A 17,559-nucleotide genomic window follows, 5' to 3' on the forward strand; every position below is an offset into this window, starting at 1 on the left:
CTGTGTGTTAGTGGATGATATTTGGGATCTCTCATGGTTGTATATTCTTCCCTTCTCACAGGTGAATTTCACTCAACAATAACAGATGTTTATAGAAGTAACTATTGCTGATAAGTCATTTCTTTGTGGGGGAGAAAAGGTCCTAAGACCTTTCCAAGTTTCTCTGATTGTTTTCCACTGTGGCTGTCAGGGGAGCTTTTAGCAGCTGTCAGCTAAACACTTCCAAAGAGAAATGTGTCCGTGGAGAAAGACGCCTTTCCAGGTGGAAGGATGGAGTGCTGAGTGCTAGTTTTATTCATGCCTTCCTCTGTTTCCCCCTTTTCTTTTTGGGTTCTGCAGACCGTTGAAAACTGTGTGTGCATTTTAAGGAACCTCTCGTACCGGCTGGCGGCAGAAACGTCTCAGGGACAGCACATGGGCACGGACGAGCTGGACGGGCTACTCTGTGGCGAGGCCAATGGCAAGGACGCTGAGAGCTCTGGTTGCTGGGGCAAGAAGAAGAAGAAAAAGAAATCCCAAGATCAGGTGATGCGGGCTGCTTGCAGCTGCATGCAATTATCCCCTTTCCTAATTGCAACTTTAATATTTCCTCAATATATAGAGTATGAGCCCTGCATTTTCATCAGGAGGTAAAATCACTAATGCATCTGCACAGCTTTCCTGTGGGAATTTCATAGCTGAGACGGTGGGACATGAAATGACTTCCCCCACATCTCGCAGTTCAGCCAAGATAGGAAATTACCTAAAAAACGAAAAAAGACACCCAAGGCCCTAAAAAACGAAAAAAGACACCCGAGGCCCTAGCAGGCTCTGACATTCCACCTCTGAGCAGGCGCTGTGTTAATTCACACATTTACTTAGGGCATTGTCGGAGCTGGGTTTGGCGCCATCCAGGTGACGGGGATGGGTGGAATAGGAGATGTGGTAAAAGAAGGGAAACAGAGAGAGAGACAGGGAGACCAAAGATCTAACGTGTATGTAATCGCTGGTCTTGAAGCGTTTGGATTTTCAGTCATGTCCCATTGGAAATGGGGGTAACAGAGAATTCACAGCCCTTCCACAGGATGGCATTAGAAGCTTGGCCATGGGGGACGATTCAGATGAATTCAGAACAGTATTCAGCCGGAGCTGGAGGCCTCTTGAGAACAGAATGGCCCTCACCTGCTGCAACTGGTAGTAGGTTCCCCTGCAGCAAAACGAAGACCGCTAGGCAGCAACTCACAACCCTCATGCATCAGAACAGCCTCTGCCCCTGTCCCGGGCTGCTCCTGAGAGAACAAACCCCTCACCACAGGCCCCACCAGGACAGGGAGCGATGGGAGGACAAAGCATCCCCACCTTTGCTAACACTGGAACAGAGGTTAACTTCAGGGCCTGGAAACTGATTTATCTCATCAAGGAGATTACAGAGAGTTCTAGATTTGCAGATGTAAAGATGGTGGATATCATTTGTCCCCTGGAATCTCTACTACATATCAAGTCAGGTTTTTAAAGAGTATTTAGAGATTAGAGAAAATATACAATACAAGTAAAGTGGAAAAAAGCAATATAGAAACAGGTATGTACATAAATATAGGTATAGATGATACAGATATAGTCTGGCCAGTTTTGTATGATATGTCTCTTATGCAAATACAAAATGCTATCTGCATGTACAAAATGTGTGTGTTTCTTGAAAAAGCAGAGTAAGATCCAGGAGAAGATAATGATCGATTCTTTTTGTACTTCTGTATTTATAAATTTTCTACAATGGAAATTACATTTGTAATCTTTGCAAATGGCCTTTAAAAACTAATGTTCGTAAAGGCACGAAGTTCATGTATGCTTATAAAAGTGTATGGTTTTTTTCAGAGAAATTTATACCTCAATGAAAGGCGTAAGAGATTTTGGAAAATGAAAGGTTATCTAGTCTACAACACAGACATTCCAGGACAGAGTAGCCAAATATTATAACAAGAATAAAAGTGATACAAATAATCATTGGTTTAATGATGGCCTCTAGAGCTTTTTCTAGCCCAGAAATTTATGTTGACCCTTGACTTTGGCATTGGTATTCTTGACCTTTAAAAGACACTATAGTATTCTGCATGTCAAATTTACCTGTAAGAAAAATCTCAGAAAGTTTTTTTTAAAAATCCCCATAGGGATAATTCAATAAAATATATGATACAAAAATATGTTGCGTGCATGCCCTTAGTTCAAGACATGGTTCCTCTTGAACCATATGAGAAGTATCAGACTTCTAGGCCATTCTAGTCTAGAAGTACCAGACTGTGAGCCCCCGTGTGCAGAAGCATTTGACACTCTGTGCTTCATATTCTGGTCTAAGAGGTCCTTGCCAACTCATCCACTTCTGAATCTGCTCTGTGCCTGTTGCTGAATTCTAAGGAATTGCTAGTTCCTCTAGTCCATTTTGGGCAAAACCTCCCATGAAACAGTCTGCATGTCATCTGCCAAGAAGGTACATCTCCCCCAGCAGGACCCTCCCTGCCCTCAGCAGGGCTTTGTGCCAGCAGCCTGTCACTGCAGGGTTGGTAGGGGGAATCCAAAGATTAGGGTCCAGGGAAATAGGAGGAAACAAAATGGATTCATTTACATTTTGCACCTTTTGTAGCAATAAGCATTTTTTAGTTTTTCACCTTGGTCTATGGCCAGCGATCCTGTGATGGTGTCCTGAGGTGGGTACTGTTTTGATGTGATTTGGAGGTGACGGGACATTGTCCTCCACCAGCTGCTGGCCAGGTCAGACCTTCTTCAAGATGCTCATGGTGTGAGATTGACCGTGTGCAGAGGGCCACTGAGAAAAACAAAAACTAAATAAGCAGGATCTGCTGGAATTCAAAACCTCCCTTTTTAGCTTATAAATTAATTTAAAGTTATTTAATTCAAATGGGTAAAAAAATATGTATCTATCCACATGGGTGAGGAGACAAACCTATCCATTCCAACAGGATTCTGATCCACTCTTTTTATCTGGTAGGTCTTCTTTCATGATAATCTTTGTTTCACAACTGAGTATGCTGTAGTCAATTTAAGAGGAAATATGTTTGCTCTTTTTCACGTCTTTCTTAAGTTGTAGATGCCAAATGCATAGATGACTGGAAGATTCACCTGTGATATACAGGGTGCTATTTTATGCATAAAAGCAATAGGAATGGGATTCTGTGTAAAACTTCAGTGCTCCCTTGTTTTTCCCATGATGAAAGGTATGTCTTGGAAGAGCTTTCAAGGCCTCTTGTCCTCACATTTTCCTGGCCTGTCTGAGGATCCCACAGACCAGCCTCTAGGCTTCTGTCCATGCTGTTCCCCTGCCTGGCCCTCCCATTCCTCCCTTTCACCACTCACTACTTGGAGAATAATCATTCAAGAGCAGATGAAACATCCCCTCCGTCTTTCCAAATCTTCTTTCAAGTAAACAATTGCTCCCTAATCTACTTCTCCATAATTTTATTTAAACTTCTCTGCTAGTTATTATCGTATTATGGGTTAAGTATAGCAACTGATCCCCAAAGAGAGCGAATTTTCTGGGGCAAAGGACTGTGTGGGTCTTATTTCAGTCTGTGACTTCTAGCCCAATGCCTGGCCCCAGTTACACTGTGGCCTATGGTGGCCCCTAGCTCTTGCTGTGGGTTTCATTGTGGGTGGATGCTCATAACTGTGACTTTTCCCAGACTCATCGGTTTCTTTCCTGGTGAGACTTTGCCCCTAAGGGCCGCTGTGAGCCAAACGTCTTCCGCAGTCCTCCCTCCCTGTGTTTTGAGCTGTTCCCCAGTCTCTCATGACAGTGCTGCATTTATCTTATTGTTAGTCAGTATTCTGAATCTGCAATCGCCACCAAAACGAATGCACCATCTAAATTACTATTATCATCTAAGAACTTAAGTTAATATGCAACAAAGGTGTATGCATGTGTGTCACAGTATCCCAGGAGAAGCAGGACTTTTGATCCTGCCAGACTAAACAAATTATTTGCACTGAAGGTATTATGAGATATCACGAAATGCTATCACCTACAAGGTTTTCTTGGATTTTCAGGATATCGGTATTGGCCACCACTTCTTCAACAGCCTCACACGTTGCCTGCTGTGTCATTTGGATGCTCTTGACCCAAAAGTGAGACTCTATCGCTAAACAAACAGCATGCATGTCCCAAAGCACAAACATGAATTTTATTAGTAGTTAAAATGACCACAATGGAGATTTGAACTTTAAATAACAGTTTCTTCTCATTTCAGACAAAATAGATATTAATGATAAATATCTAGGTATACACGTACACACTTAACATGTAAATAATATGTGAGTAAAATAGCACTAAGCTCCAAGAAGAAAATAATACCCACACCTTCAGCACGCCTCCTCCTAGAGAGATTCACAATTACAACCTACATCTCGGCATATATCCTTTCAGATGTTTTTCTGTTAGAGGCCATATCAGACAGCAAAATTCATAAGGTCTTATAGTCAGTAAGTGTATTTTCACTGATACAGAACTCCAGTCTCTTGAGTCTTCAGAAGTCAGGCTCCTAGTATTTTATGGGGCTCTCATCTTCAGGGTGCTGCCTTCCTCCTCATGGTCAAGAGTCTGGCTCTTCACATCCATAGTTCAGGAGTGGAAATGGGGGGAAGAAGACAGGAGTACCCTTTCCTTTAGGGCCCCACCCAGAAGCTGCACACATCACTGTTACATCCCTGTGGCCGCGACTGACTCCGTAGTGGCACCAGAGCTGCGAGGGAGGCTGGGAATTGTAGTCTTTTGTGACAACCATGACCCTAGGTGAACCTTGGGCATACTCTTAATAAAGAAAAAAGGCATGTAGTGGCCTATTCAGGGTGTGCAGGGAGTCAGGGGCTCTCTATCCTTGTGGGGAGGGGTCTCTTACCAGTGAAATCGTGTAGCATTGTCTGCACATGGTAATGAACAAAAACCCAAGTTGTATTCATTTCATTGCCTGTACATTCCCTGCAAAGACTGCAGTCTCTTACTACCTGCCCCCGGGTGACAGCCCGCACTGCCCACCTTGGCACACCACTGATGGGCAGGAAGATGTAGGCACAAGTCTGCTCTGTGTCCCTTTGCTGACCGCTTTATGACAGCTTATCATTTGACACAGACTGACATTTTTCCTTGCCAGTAAGCAGTTCTTCACACTGGAATGCGGAAGAGCTACTGTGCATTCCATGGTAGAGGAATACCACGATGTGGCGAACCAATCCCCTATTCCTAGAAAATCAGGTTGCTTCCAAGTTTGTACTAATGTAAACTGTAATCAACATCTGTGTAGTTAAATCTCACCTACCCCCTTAATCACTTCTTAAGAATGAATTCTTAGAAGTGAAATAGCTAGACCAAAATGCATGCTTTTAAGACTTTCAATACACAAACCATAATTTATCTTAATCACTCTAAATGTCAGTGACAGTTTCTGTTCCTGGACTTGATTTTTTATTATCACTTCACGGATCTGCTCCTCACGACATTTCGATGCTCCTAGGCTTCCATTTCCTAATATCACGGGTGGTTTTTCTTTCTTTCCAGACAGTTTTCATTTTCTCATTAGTAACCATACTCTTTCTTTTGCCGCTTCATACCATTTCCTTTCTAACCATCTGCTTCTTTCAGCTGCTGCCCGTTCCTCTTGGCTGATTCGAGTACAGTCTCCCTCGGCCTTCATCTCACCATATGCTGGGAACTTGTTGACTCAAGGCATGATATTTCATGTCCTGGAAGCAACATATCTCATGAGCCTGCAAAGATCACGGCTGTGCATTTCTGTGCAGCAACTCTCCTCTGCCATTATCCATGGATGAACCCGATTCTTCTACTTCTTTCTCACTTCTAGTAGAAAATATAGCCCATCACCTAAAAGTGCTGCTATTTTAGTTTCAGTGAGTTTATAGACTTAAAACTCTGTTTCAGGTGTCTTGTTTAGTTTTCTTTTATTATTATTATACTTCAAGTTCTAGGGTACATGTGCACAATGTGCAGGTTTGTTACATATGTATACATGTGCCATGTTGGTGTGCTGCACCCATTAACTCATCATTTACATTAGGTATATCTCCTAATGCTATCCCTCTCCCCTCCCCCCACCCCACGACAGGCCCCAGTGTGTGATGTTCCCCTTCCTGTGTCCAAGTGATCTCATTGTTCAATTCCCACCTATGAGTGAAAACATACGGTGTTTGGTTTTCTGTTCTTGCGATAGTTTGCTGAGAATGATGGTTTCCAGCTTCATCCACGTCCCTACAAAGGACATAAACTCATCCTTTTTTATGGCTGCATAGTATTCCATGGTGTATATGTGCCACCTTTTCTTAATCCAGTCTGTCATTGATGGACATTTGGGTTGGTTCTAAGTCTTTGCTGTTGTGAGTAGTGCCGCAATAAACATACGTGTGCATGTGTCTATCAATACTGTTTTACAACTTGACCGGGGGCTCTCGGCCTCGGCACTGGTCACATGTGGGGCAGCATGCCTCTGTGTTCCAGGGAGCTGGCCTGTGCATTGCAGGGTATTTTCCAGCCTCCCTGGACTCGACCCACTGGATGACAGTAGCACCTTCTGCCGCAGCCACGACAACCAAAAATGTCCCCAGATATTGCCGCTTGTCCCCCTGGGTGTTAAGATTGCCCTGCTTGAGACCATTGGACTGGATTGTCCTTTGCAGGACATATTTCTGAACATATAAATAAATAACCAAGACCACAGGATTATCTGAAGGAGGTTGGCACGTCAGGGACAAAGCCCCTTTAGAAGGTAGTAACAGGGACAGCCATGTCCCAGGTTTCCCGAGATGTGGATGGCAAATTAGGAGCAGAGAGAATTCTAGATGAGCATCAGTGATGCCCCAGTTGGTTCTATCACAGTGACTTGGGGAAGGGACGGGCAGGCCCAGTCATATGGAGCAACCTTGACAGCTGTCCTCTGTGGGGCACAGCACAGTGGCCGGCCTCGTGATGCCAGTCTGTGGAGTAGGCAGCATCACCAGCTTCGCTCCTGAGGGGTGTGTGCCCACCTGGCCCCGTGGCCCCCCACAGGAGGAGGTGCATCAGCAAGGCTATTCCTGAATCTCTTTTGCCCTAACGCTTTGTTCAGACAGCACCTCATCCTGCCTCTTTAATGTGGGTTTCGAATCTCTCAAATGCAAAGCCCCTCCTGTCTTTTGCGAGGAGAGCCTGGAAACAATGCAGTGCCACATAAGTACAGCTAATTAGCCATCAGCTCTATCCCCTCTTTGCAGAACCTCAGCCTCAGCCGCAGCTGAAGTCTTCTGAACAGCTCCTGGGGGATTCAGACACCCGCACTACCGTTTTCTTTGAAATTCCTAAGAATCGACACAAAGAATCATTTCTTTCTGGCTTTTTACAGTTAACTGGAGTTTTTGAATACCCATCACCTCTATCCTTCCGCCTTTAACCCCCCAAAAGCTGGAAGTGGCCATGAAACACTATAAAGGCAAATTATGTAATAACTCTGCTGTTCAAAGCAAGCCAAGCAGGAGTGGCAGACGGTGGACGGACTTGGGTTTTGAATGTTGCTTTTTAAAGTACCTAGTGCTGGCTGCAGCTTAATTAAACCAAACCCTGCTTGAGAGAACATTCTCTGACAGTTTACCTACTTAGAGCCATCTTCTCTTCCTACATTTTGCAATGTGTGACTTCCCCTGAGAGGAAAGAGTGGGATCTTAAAATCAGAATGTTTCTCTGATGCTGCAGTTCTGCTCCTTTTATCTTGCAGCATCTCTGGTCTGTTGTTTATTTCACCGAAATCTCTTAAAAAATGAAAGTGAGCCTGCACATATGTAATGACTGTGATGCTCCCTAATTGGTAGAGAAATCTAGGTAATAGAGATGCATTCCGCTGGTGAAGACAGCCTTTTCTGTTTATGTTCTGAAGATACGACTCAGCAGTAAACGGTCTTTTCTGCGCACAAACTTGATTGGCTGAGACTGAATGACGCCTGTGACAGGTGGGAAGAGGAGCTGTGTATTTTAGCACTCCTCCTGAAATGAAAATCCTTCTCCATACTCTCTGACTGCGCCTTGTTGGTGTCTCCTCAGTACCCAGCCCAGTGCATTGGAGATCAGAGACTAGGGCAGCTGTAGGATGGCTCACAAAGCCTTGTAAATTGTCTTATAATTCTTCTCATTCATTAGGGGGCTTTTATGAATGTGATAATTAGAGTACTCCTGTGACTCTCCCTAATTTAAAGAACCTCATGTTTACAAAGTCTCTTTGTTTTTAATATAGTATGTAACATCTTTGCTTTCAGGGTTTTTTGTTGTTGTTGTTTGTTTTTTGTTTTTGAGACAGAGTCTCGCTCTGTCACCCAGGCTGGAGTGCTATGGCGCCATCTCAGCTCACTGCAAACTCCACTTCCCGGGGTTCAAGTGATTCTCCTGCCTCAGTCTCCTGAGTAGCTGTACTTACAGGTGTGCACCATGACACCCAGCTAATTTTTGTATTTTTGTAGAGACAGGGTTTCACCATGTTGGCCAGGCTGGTCTCAAACTCCTGACCTCAAGCGACCCGCCTGCCTCGGCCTCCTAAAATGGTGGGATTATGGGCATGAGCCACTGTGCCCAGCCTACTTTCAGGTTTTTATCCCTAAGTTACGTCTTTCTCTTCATCTAAGGAGCAAATGGCTTCCAGTCTTTCAGTCTAAAACCCAACTGAGATAGAAATCTTTTAAATAGGCCCAGGGTGGTGGCTCACGCCTGTAATCCCAGCACTCTGGGAGACCAAAGTGGGTGGATCACCTGAGGTCAGGAGTTCAAGACCGGCCTGGCCAACATGGCGAAACCCCGTCTCTACTAAAATTACAAAAATTAGCTGGGCGTGATGGAGCACACCTGTAATCCCAGCTACTCAGGAGGCTGAAGCAGGAGAATTGCTCCAACCCAGGAGCCAGAGGTTGCAGTGAGCCAAGATCGCACCACTGCACTCCAGCCTGGGCAACAGAGTGAGACTCTGTCTCAAAAATATATATATATATTTTTAAATATAATTTAAGCCCTGCATAGAAGCAAAAGTATTTAAAGCAAATCCAAAGAAAGGCTCTTTCCTTTTCCTTCTTTTTTTTTTTTTTTTTTTTTTTTTTTTTTTGAGACGGAGTCTCGCTCTGTCGCCCAGGCTGGAGTGCAGTGGCGCGATCTCGGCTCACTGCAAGCTCCGCCTCCCGGGTTCACGCCATTCTCCTGCCTCAGCCTCCCGAGTAGCTGGGACTACAGGCGCCCACAACCGCGCCCGGCTAATTTTTTTGTATTTTTAGTAGAGACGGGGTTTCACCGTGGTCTCGATCTCCTGACCTTGTGATCCGCCCGCCTCGGCCTCCCAAAGTGCTGGGATTACAGGCGTGAGCCACCGCGCCCGGCCCCTTTTCCTTCTTTTTAACATGCACATTGAGCACATCCCCATGCAAATGTTATTTTCTTCCTAAGCAGACCTTTTCTACAGGGGCCATTATGTATACTCTGTGCTGATGGTGACCATATCAAAAAGCATAATGTCTAAATTTCAGCAGTCCCTTGACCTTCTATCTTGGGAAGCTTGATATCCTCTTTTTTTTTTTTTTTTTCCAAAAATTTTTGAGCATTACCTTCTTAATGAGAGCATACATATTTTCAATTCTATACAGTTTTAGAAATGGAATGACAGAAACTGTTGGCTGTTTTTTTATGGATATTAGTCATGCAGTCGTATATTTGAAGCCAGTAAAGAAAAGTGCTGATACGTTATTGAGTGAGGCACTATTTGGGGTGGCAAAAAGTGAATCTCTTGGTTTGTTCTATGATCTATATACACTCACTGCTATTATGCCAGCCTGTCTCCAACAGAGCTCTAATTCTCAATTACTCAGTTTTCAAACACTCTGGTTATAGCCACCTTAATCCTTAGCTCTATGTATTCTAAATATGTGTGTAAAATTAGAAATTTCTGTAAGCAAGACAATTCATAAGAGGAGGTTTAATATTATGCTAGTAATATATTCTTTGGTCTATTTTCCTATTCAACAACATGTGAATGACTTGCACAAAGTGTAACTTGAACGTTTAAGTAATATCTGTAAGACTCAAGGGATGCTAGAACTTTTGCAAAATTTGTTTGTTAAAATATAACAGATGAAAATTAACTTGTTACACAGAATTGTGGAACATTTATGTAACTCTTAAACATAAGCAGTAAAATTCTGAGGAGGAAGGGACATTTTCATTGAAAATTTCCCCCAAGCTGGAACAAGATGAAACCCAGCAAAAAAACTTGTTTAAAACCACAAATGCCTCTCTCCTCATGCTATTTCTTTCACTTTCTCTATTCTGCTTAACTTTTAAACTGCATCCTGAGGAATGAAGACACACACACACACACACACACACACACACTTATATGTGGTCATCATGCAAAAAAATCCTTTTCTGGCGTTGCCACCACTGCTGTCCTGGAAATACTTTGTCTTCGTGTGCTCTTTCTTTATTATGTGGAAAGTTCTCTCTCCTGACTTGATGACATTTTGCTTCTTTATGTATTCTTTGCATATTTCAAGCTCTTAAAGAGTTTTTGGTGGTAGGTTCTCAAGATATTGTCCAAAACAAACACAGTTTGCACCAGATTTGTAAGTTTAGTCTTGTGTTCTTCAGGGCTAAATCACTGTGTGGTCACTGCTTCAATTATGTTACAGATTAAAGCCATTTGCTTGCCTTCAGATAATGTCCCATTTTTGTAGATATTTTAGGATAGAAGCACCTTATATTTAAATTTGTAAATAAAGTATTTCTACTTTGGTGAAAGAGTTGTATATCCCATGATTTTTCATGAATCTTCACATTCGAGCCTCAAAAGTTTGCATGTGCAGAACTGTCTCACCTGCATCAGTCTGATCATAACTTTACCATTGCCCTGCTGCCTTGTTGATGTTGATGAGCTAGACAAAATAGTGTCAAGCATGTTAACCGAAGTCTTACAGAAAACTTCCAGTCATTTTACAGCTGATAGAAATCTATTTTAATGGGCTTTTCCCCCTATTAACTTATGATACTTTTCTCCCTGTTAACTTAATAAAAGTTTGAATAAAGTACCCAGATAAAGGTCTGGCAGATACATTTACTGGCTTTGAGATAGTCCTTTTTCTTCAATATCAACGTGCTAAAATAGCCAAGAATCCCCTTTGAACTCCATCTCCAGTTGCCATCAAAGATTATCTGTGTTCACATCAGTTGTCCTTTTATTTCCTTCAGAGTCTCTCTGTAGCTATTAAGAAAGGATTGTAATAAAAGGTATTAAGAGATACATAGATGACATGTCAGAGCCTGCAGAAAATTTTCTACTGACTTAACCATTTATCCCACTTTATTGCACAGAAGTTAGAAAAGGAGGACAAGATGAAACCCAGCAAAACGTAACATGGCTACTTTTTCCTCTTTTTGTAATGAGCATGCAAATATTACTTCTCTGTACCTCTCACTGTTAGGTTAGCTCTTGCATGAGAGGAAAATCTATCCATGTTGAGTCGGAAGTTTCACATTTTTATTTTTCTGAACTTTATCAAATTTTTATATGAAAATATTGCTTTAAATTTTTAAGGAGATAGCAAGATATAAAATGAAATAAAAGAAATAATTTGCCATTTCTTGTTACTCTAGCAGATAGATTCACTACCCCAAGCTGGTCTCCTTTGAGAGGCCAGTATTGCTACTGCTTTGTCATTGAAACTGGCAAACCTACAGAATGACTGCTGTCTTTTTCTAGTGCCCACTTTCTATTCAGTGCAGCAAGCCAGGATCAAATAATGAACTAGGAGCAATGTGGCAAGGCTAGTTCACTTCCTTCTTTTTTTAATTTAAAGGAGATGTATTGGTTTTATTGATAGGCTGTTCACAGGTGCAAAGTCATCTTTGAATAGTTAGGAAGTGGCTTTGGTTAAAAGGACAGGAAGCTTCCCACGCTGAGTGTCCTTGTTACAAAGTTAAAATTGAGTGACATGTTCATTGAAAATGACCTTTAATGGGATGTCGTTCATCTCTGAGCTTGACCCTTGATTTAAACTAAGCTGTATCATTATTGAGGAAAAGAAGACGTGCAGTTTAGCTTATTTCAGGAAATAAATAATGAAGTTTTTGAAACTATTTGTATCAACAGCCATCTCTATCCACTTTTCTATTTTTATGTTGCAAGGATACAAAGTAAGCATGTATTTTCTTGCAGTAAAACTTTCAGAATTAAGGAACTTACATTCAGAAATATGGTTTTGTTTTTCATATTTATACACACACATATATATACATGCATGTATATATATGTACATAAAATATCTGCAAGTATGTTTAGCATGTGTCATTTACAGTGTATTTTAAGTAATCATTCATAAACACTAATGAGCTAAATATCTTCATTTTCTCACACTAAAATTATAAAGAAATTGTTTTATTTTACTGTGATTTTTCTCAGAACTGAATATGTGTATTTTTTTCTAAAAGCATAGCATCTTTCATTTCTAACTTGATTATACTCTTTATTTTCACAAAAGACAAAGCCTTTGTGTAATCAAAGATCAGAATCATTATTTTAATTTTTAGTATGTTTTAAATTGTAAGAGTAATAGAACAGGAAGTTTGAAATGTAGAGAAAAAGACATTGTATTAATAAATTTTTATGATAATTACAGGTGTTTTATGATGCATTTTACTTGGAATAATGTGCAAATCCAATACTACTTTGCATCCTGCTTTGATCATTTAACTTTTATTGTTATAATTTTTCCAAGTTGCTACATAGTCTTCATAAGTATCATTCTTAATGGTTGACTGGTATTCCTTTGTGCATGTAAGCCATAATTTCTAAATTATGGGTAATTAATTTTGAATTACACATTATCCTGTTATTCATTAGATTCAAATCAAAGCAAACTAAACTATCATGATTGCTCTAAGATCTAGATTTACCTATAGCTCATGTCAATGTGTCTAATAAACCATAGCAGTTTTCTCTCTTTTATCGATTTTGTCATTTGTTAGATGCAACAATAGAACCCAATTTGTATGTATGTAACAAATTATATAGGAGTTTATCACATTAACAATTATGCACAAGAAGTGAGGGCATTTAATTGTCGGTAACTGTTACGGAACACCTGTAGTATGCTTACTATAAAATATGCTACTTTGATCTTTATCCTTCTTCCAACCTGCTCAATCAAAATTAAAATTAATTCCTCTCTTCCCCTTCCTTCCTACAGCAACATGTTAGAATCATTCTTGGAGAGCTTATCCACTTCTTCTGCCAGTTACATTCTCTTGTGTGCATACGCCAACCCGCCCTCCACCCTCGATCCCAAGCTCTTGCTGGGCAGGAATGGCTTCCACTTTTAGTGATCCCTGGACTGCTGATGCAGTAGCCTCCGTGCAGTCTATGTTCGGCAAATGTGATAATGCTCTGCTTTTGTTTTCACCTGTCATGTTTGAGGAAGGCCATGTTGGGAAGCATAAAGATGTTAAAGATGTTTGCTCTCTTGTTTTTCTTCCGCCAGTGGGATGGAGTAGGACCTCTTCCAGACTGTGCTGAACCACCAAAAGGGATCCAGATGCTGTGGCACCCATCAATAGTCAAACCCTACCTCACACTGCTCTCTGAGTGCTCAAATCCAGACACGCTGGAAGGGGCGGCAGGCGCCCTGCAGAACTTGGCTGCAGGGAGCTGGAAGGTATGGCCAGTTCATTACAATAAAAAGAAATCTGGAGTTATGAGCAGCTCCTCAGATATCAATACAAGTCCGGTTTTGAGAAATGCAATTCTAATAAAGATTTCTAGGATGTTAGAGAAAAAAAACATTTATATTGAACTGTTTTACTTGGAAATGTATTCCTTTTAAAAATTCATCTGAAAGGCTCAGGGGTCCTTAAAGATCGCTACAAACAGAGAGGACTAGATGTGATGATAGTCGCTGAAGATGCTGTGAAATGTTTTTCATTCTATTCAGCTGAGCTACTTTGTTTTCAGTGGAGATTGTGACAGGTTAACATTTTTTCAAAGCACTGTCATTAACGGGTAAGGGAGTTAATACTCAAACAACTGTCAAACCCCATGTGAACACTTAGAATGTACCAGGTCCCAGTCCCAAAAGAAAAGAAAAGAACCCCTTACGTTTTTAAAGCATGGGCTTACAGAGAAGAATAGTATTGTTGGCTGACTTTGGCAAAAGTGTTAAATAGATTATTGGAGAGGAGATTAGAATGGCCTTTTTCTCTGAGTCCTGATAAACTGACACTGTTCCTGATTGATTTTCATAACACTCATTTTGGGCAAAAAGAGATTCAGCATAGCAAGCAATTCCTGAGTCTGGTCACCAGTGCGCTAACTTGCTTTGTTGCATAAAAAAGTGTGACCTCTTAGAAGAATGAGGGCGGGTGGGGAGAATACCAAGAGAGAAAGTTTGCACTTCTGTCATGTATGATCCATTCATTTCCTACCAAATCCTGGGGTGTGGCATATTCATCAATCACTCCTTTCCTTGACATTTATTTTCTTACAAACCATGTGAACATATACACACGGATACAGATAACGTTCAGAAGCTCAAAGCTGTAGATGTCACACACACACCACACCCTGGTCTCAACATTATGTAACTACACCCTTCCCTTTGCTTATTCCTTTGGATGTCTGCCTTCTTGTCATTCTCTCTCTGTCATCCTTTGTTTCCATTGCTGCAGTCCAAGCTACAGAACTTCCTTCTTTCTCAAGTGCCATCCCAGTTCATGGGCCCCAGGCCCTGACAATTCTTCCTACAGAGCTGGCCGCTGCCCTATGGCCAGACCCACTTCTTCTCTGAAGAGTCTTAGGAATGGACATAATTAGCCCTTTTCTACACCCTGCCCATAGGCAGCCCTAGAGCTGTACACATCTCTTGCTTGCAACCAGAGATTGGTAGAGAAAAGCTTCAAAAGCAGAGCTGCACCAGGTAGACATCCGGAGCGTAGTCTTAAAGGAGGAGAAAAGAGATACTAATGGAAATCACTTCCTGGAACGAGGCCTTACATCTTAGGTCTCTCCAAATTTAGCGTGATCTAGGAAGCTTTGATTCACATCATAATTCAAACCGAGGCTCTACCTTTTCTGAGCATGGTGAGCCTGGGCAAACTACAGCACATCACTGTGTCTCAGATGTGTCATCTGCAGAGAAAATCAGGGCTGCCTCACTCTACATCATGTACATCAATCAGAACACGGGATGCAAGGATGGCAGCGAGATGTCATAGGCCAAAACACTGTATGTGCCCATGAGCACTCACATGCTCATGAGCTAAAAGCCCCTACCCAGCTCCCCTGCCGTGCAGCACTAACTAGACGGGTACAGGGAAATGGGCTCTGGGCTTCAGGCATCAGCCTGGCTAAGACACAAAGATCTAGACGGTGGCAAATCAGGTGTGTCATCTTAAGATGTTGTTTCTCTCTGTCTCTGTCTCTCTCTCTCTCTCTCTCTCTCCCCCTCTCTCCCTCTCCCTCTCCCCCCCCCACCCCATCTCTCTCTTCTTTCTCTCTTCCTTTACTTTTTTTTAAATCAATTATCACTTTCCTTGAGAAATACTTATGTCATTATCATGTAATCATAACAACTTAAAAGTGGAGAAATATCTTTGGGCTCCAGAAGATTTTGAGTTTAAGACTTCAACCTTTAAACTCTATATTCCATATGTTCAAAAAGTAGAAATAAGAAAAATATACAAAAGAACAAACTCAAGCTTCTAGAATTAAAATATAATGCCTCATATATACCATGGAATACTATGCAGCCATTAAAAAGGATGAGTTCATTACCTCTGCAGGGACGTGGATGGAGCTGGAAACCATCATTCTCAGCAAACACACACAGGAACAGAAAACCAAATACCACATGTTCTCACTCATAAGTGGGAATTGAACAATGAGAACACATGGACACAGGGAGGGGAACATCACACACTGGGGCCTGGCAGGGATCGGGGGCTAGGAGAGGGATAGCATTAGGAGAAATACCTAATGTAGATAACGGTTGATGGGTGCAGCAAACCACCATGGCACATGTATACCTATGTAACAAACCTGCACGTTCTGCACATGTATCCCAGAACTTAAAGTATAATAAATATAATATAATATAATATAATATAATATAATATAATATAATATACCTGAACAAAAACTATGTGGAAGGGGATTAACAGCAGATTATAAGATTACAGAATAAAAGATTAGTGAACTTGAAGACAGCAGTAGGAATGATCTAAAATGAAACACAAAGAAAAAAGAAGAAAAGAGGTATAGTGCATCAGTGAGCTTCAAGTGACCTCATATGTGTGTAAATGGAGTCCTCAAATGAGAAGAGAAAGAGAACAGAAAAAATATTTTAAAAAATAATGGTTGAAAATTTTCCAAATCTAATGAAAACTATGAACTCACAGATCTAAGCAGCTCAAGGAGCCCCCAGCACAGAAAACATGAAGAAACAATACCAAGGTGTCTTTTAATCATATTGCTCAAAATTAGTAACAAAGAAAAAAGATCCTAAAAGCAGACAGATAAAAAGACATGTTAAAGTACAAAGAACTGCACCACATCTAAACACCAAATTTAAGGATCAGTGACACTAATCTTTCTTTCATACAGTGATTCCTTCTGAGCTGCTAAGACTGTCCTCTGGAAGAGAATTTGGTCTGTACGCCCCTTATGGGCAGACCAAGCCCCATTTATCTCTTTCTAGCCCACTGCCTACCCCTGTGCTTGGCTGAGAGAAATAATTCAAATGTGAACATTTATCTCAACTGCTATCTGTCTACATGTCTTCCTTGAGGATCGCAGTGTTTTCTATTTATTAATGTCTACTAGTCAATAAGAATTTAGTAGCACATACTATGTTCCAGGCCATCCTCAGATGGTCACTTTTTTTGATATTTTGATTCTTCGGTTCAGCTGGCAATATACTGTCAATACAATGTAAAACTGATAGAAAGAAGTTATGAGAGAACCATTTTCTTTTCAGTGTTCAGACTGAACAATGCTTTGCAGGTTGCAGAGTTCAGTAGCAAAGGGCCAGTTCTGCAGTTCCTACCGTGCTGAGATTTCTGTCTAAGTTTCCAAGTTCTGTGTCTCGGGGGCACCCAAATCAGCTGCAAGAACTGCTTAGATATGTGTGGGCCTTTAGGTGTGTAGAGTAAGAAAATGACGAGTTTAAAAAGAGTTTACTACTTTTATATTTTAAGATTCTCTTCTACTTTACATAATGGGAATTATGAAAGAAGCATGATAATTCTTAACATTTTCTGGCAGTAGCATCTTACTGTTTCTAGCACAATTAATCTGCATTAGTTCAGCACAGTTATCCCACATATCCAGAGGACATTTCTTTGGTAAATTTCTCTACTGCTAAGAGAGTAGAAACTACTAGGAAAAAGGCAGAAGGGTCTAGAATAGTCAAAGTCAGCATAACAGAAGCTGTTCTGTCTTAGACAAAGCTTAACAATGACGACCATAGATTTCCCAGTCCATATTGGACTTCAGTCAACATGTTGAAAAATGCAAGAAC

At 41.2% G+C, this 17,559-nt stretch overlaps 1 protein-coding gene across 4 annotated transcripts in view; it reads left to right on the plus strand.

Moving 5' to 3' along the window:
* Positions 1-17,559, plus strand: part of LOC105489509 (catenin delta 2) — a 936,482-nt gene that overhangs the window by 797,801 nt on the left and 121,122 nt on the right. For all 4 annotated transcript variants that reach the window (XM_011754343.2, XM_011754340.2, XM_011754341.3 and 1 more), the window contains 2 exons: positions 340-525; positions 13,528-13,701. In XM_011754343.2, the coding sequence (XP_011752645.1) occupies positions 340-525; positions 13,528-13,701 (360 nt within the window). The remainder of the gene's footprint in view (positions 1-339; positions 526-13,527; positions 13,702-17,559) is intronic.

The sequence above is a fragment of the Macaca nemestrina genome, chromosome 6, assembly GCF_043159975.1.
Source record: "Macaca nemestrina isolate mMacNem1 chromosome 6, mMacNem.hap1, whole genome shotgun sequence".
Classification (NCBI taxonomy): Eukaryota; Metazoa; Chordata; class Mammalia; order Primates; family Cercopithecidae; genus Macaca; species Macaca nemestrina.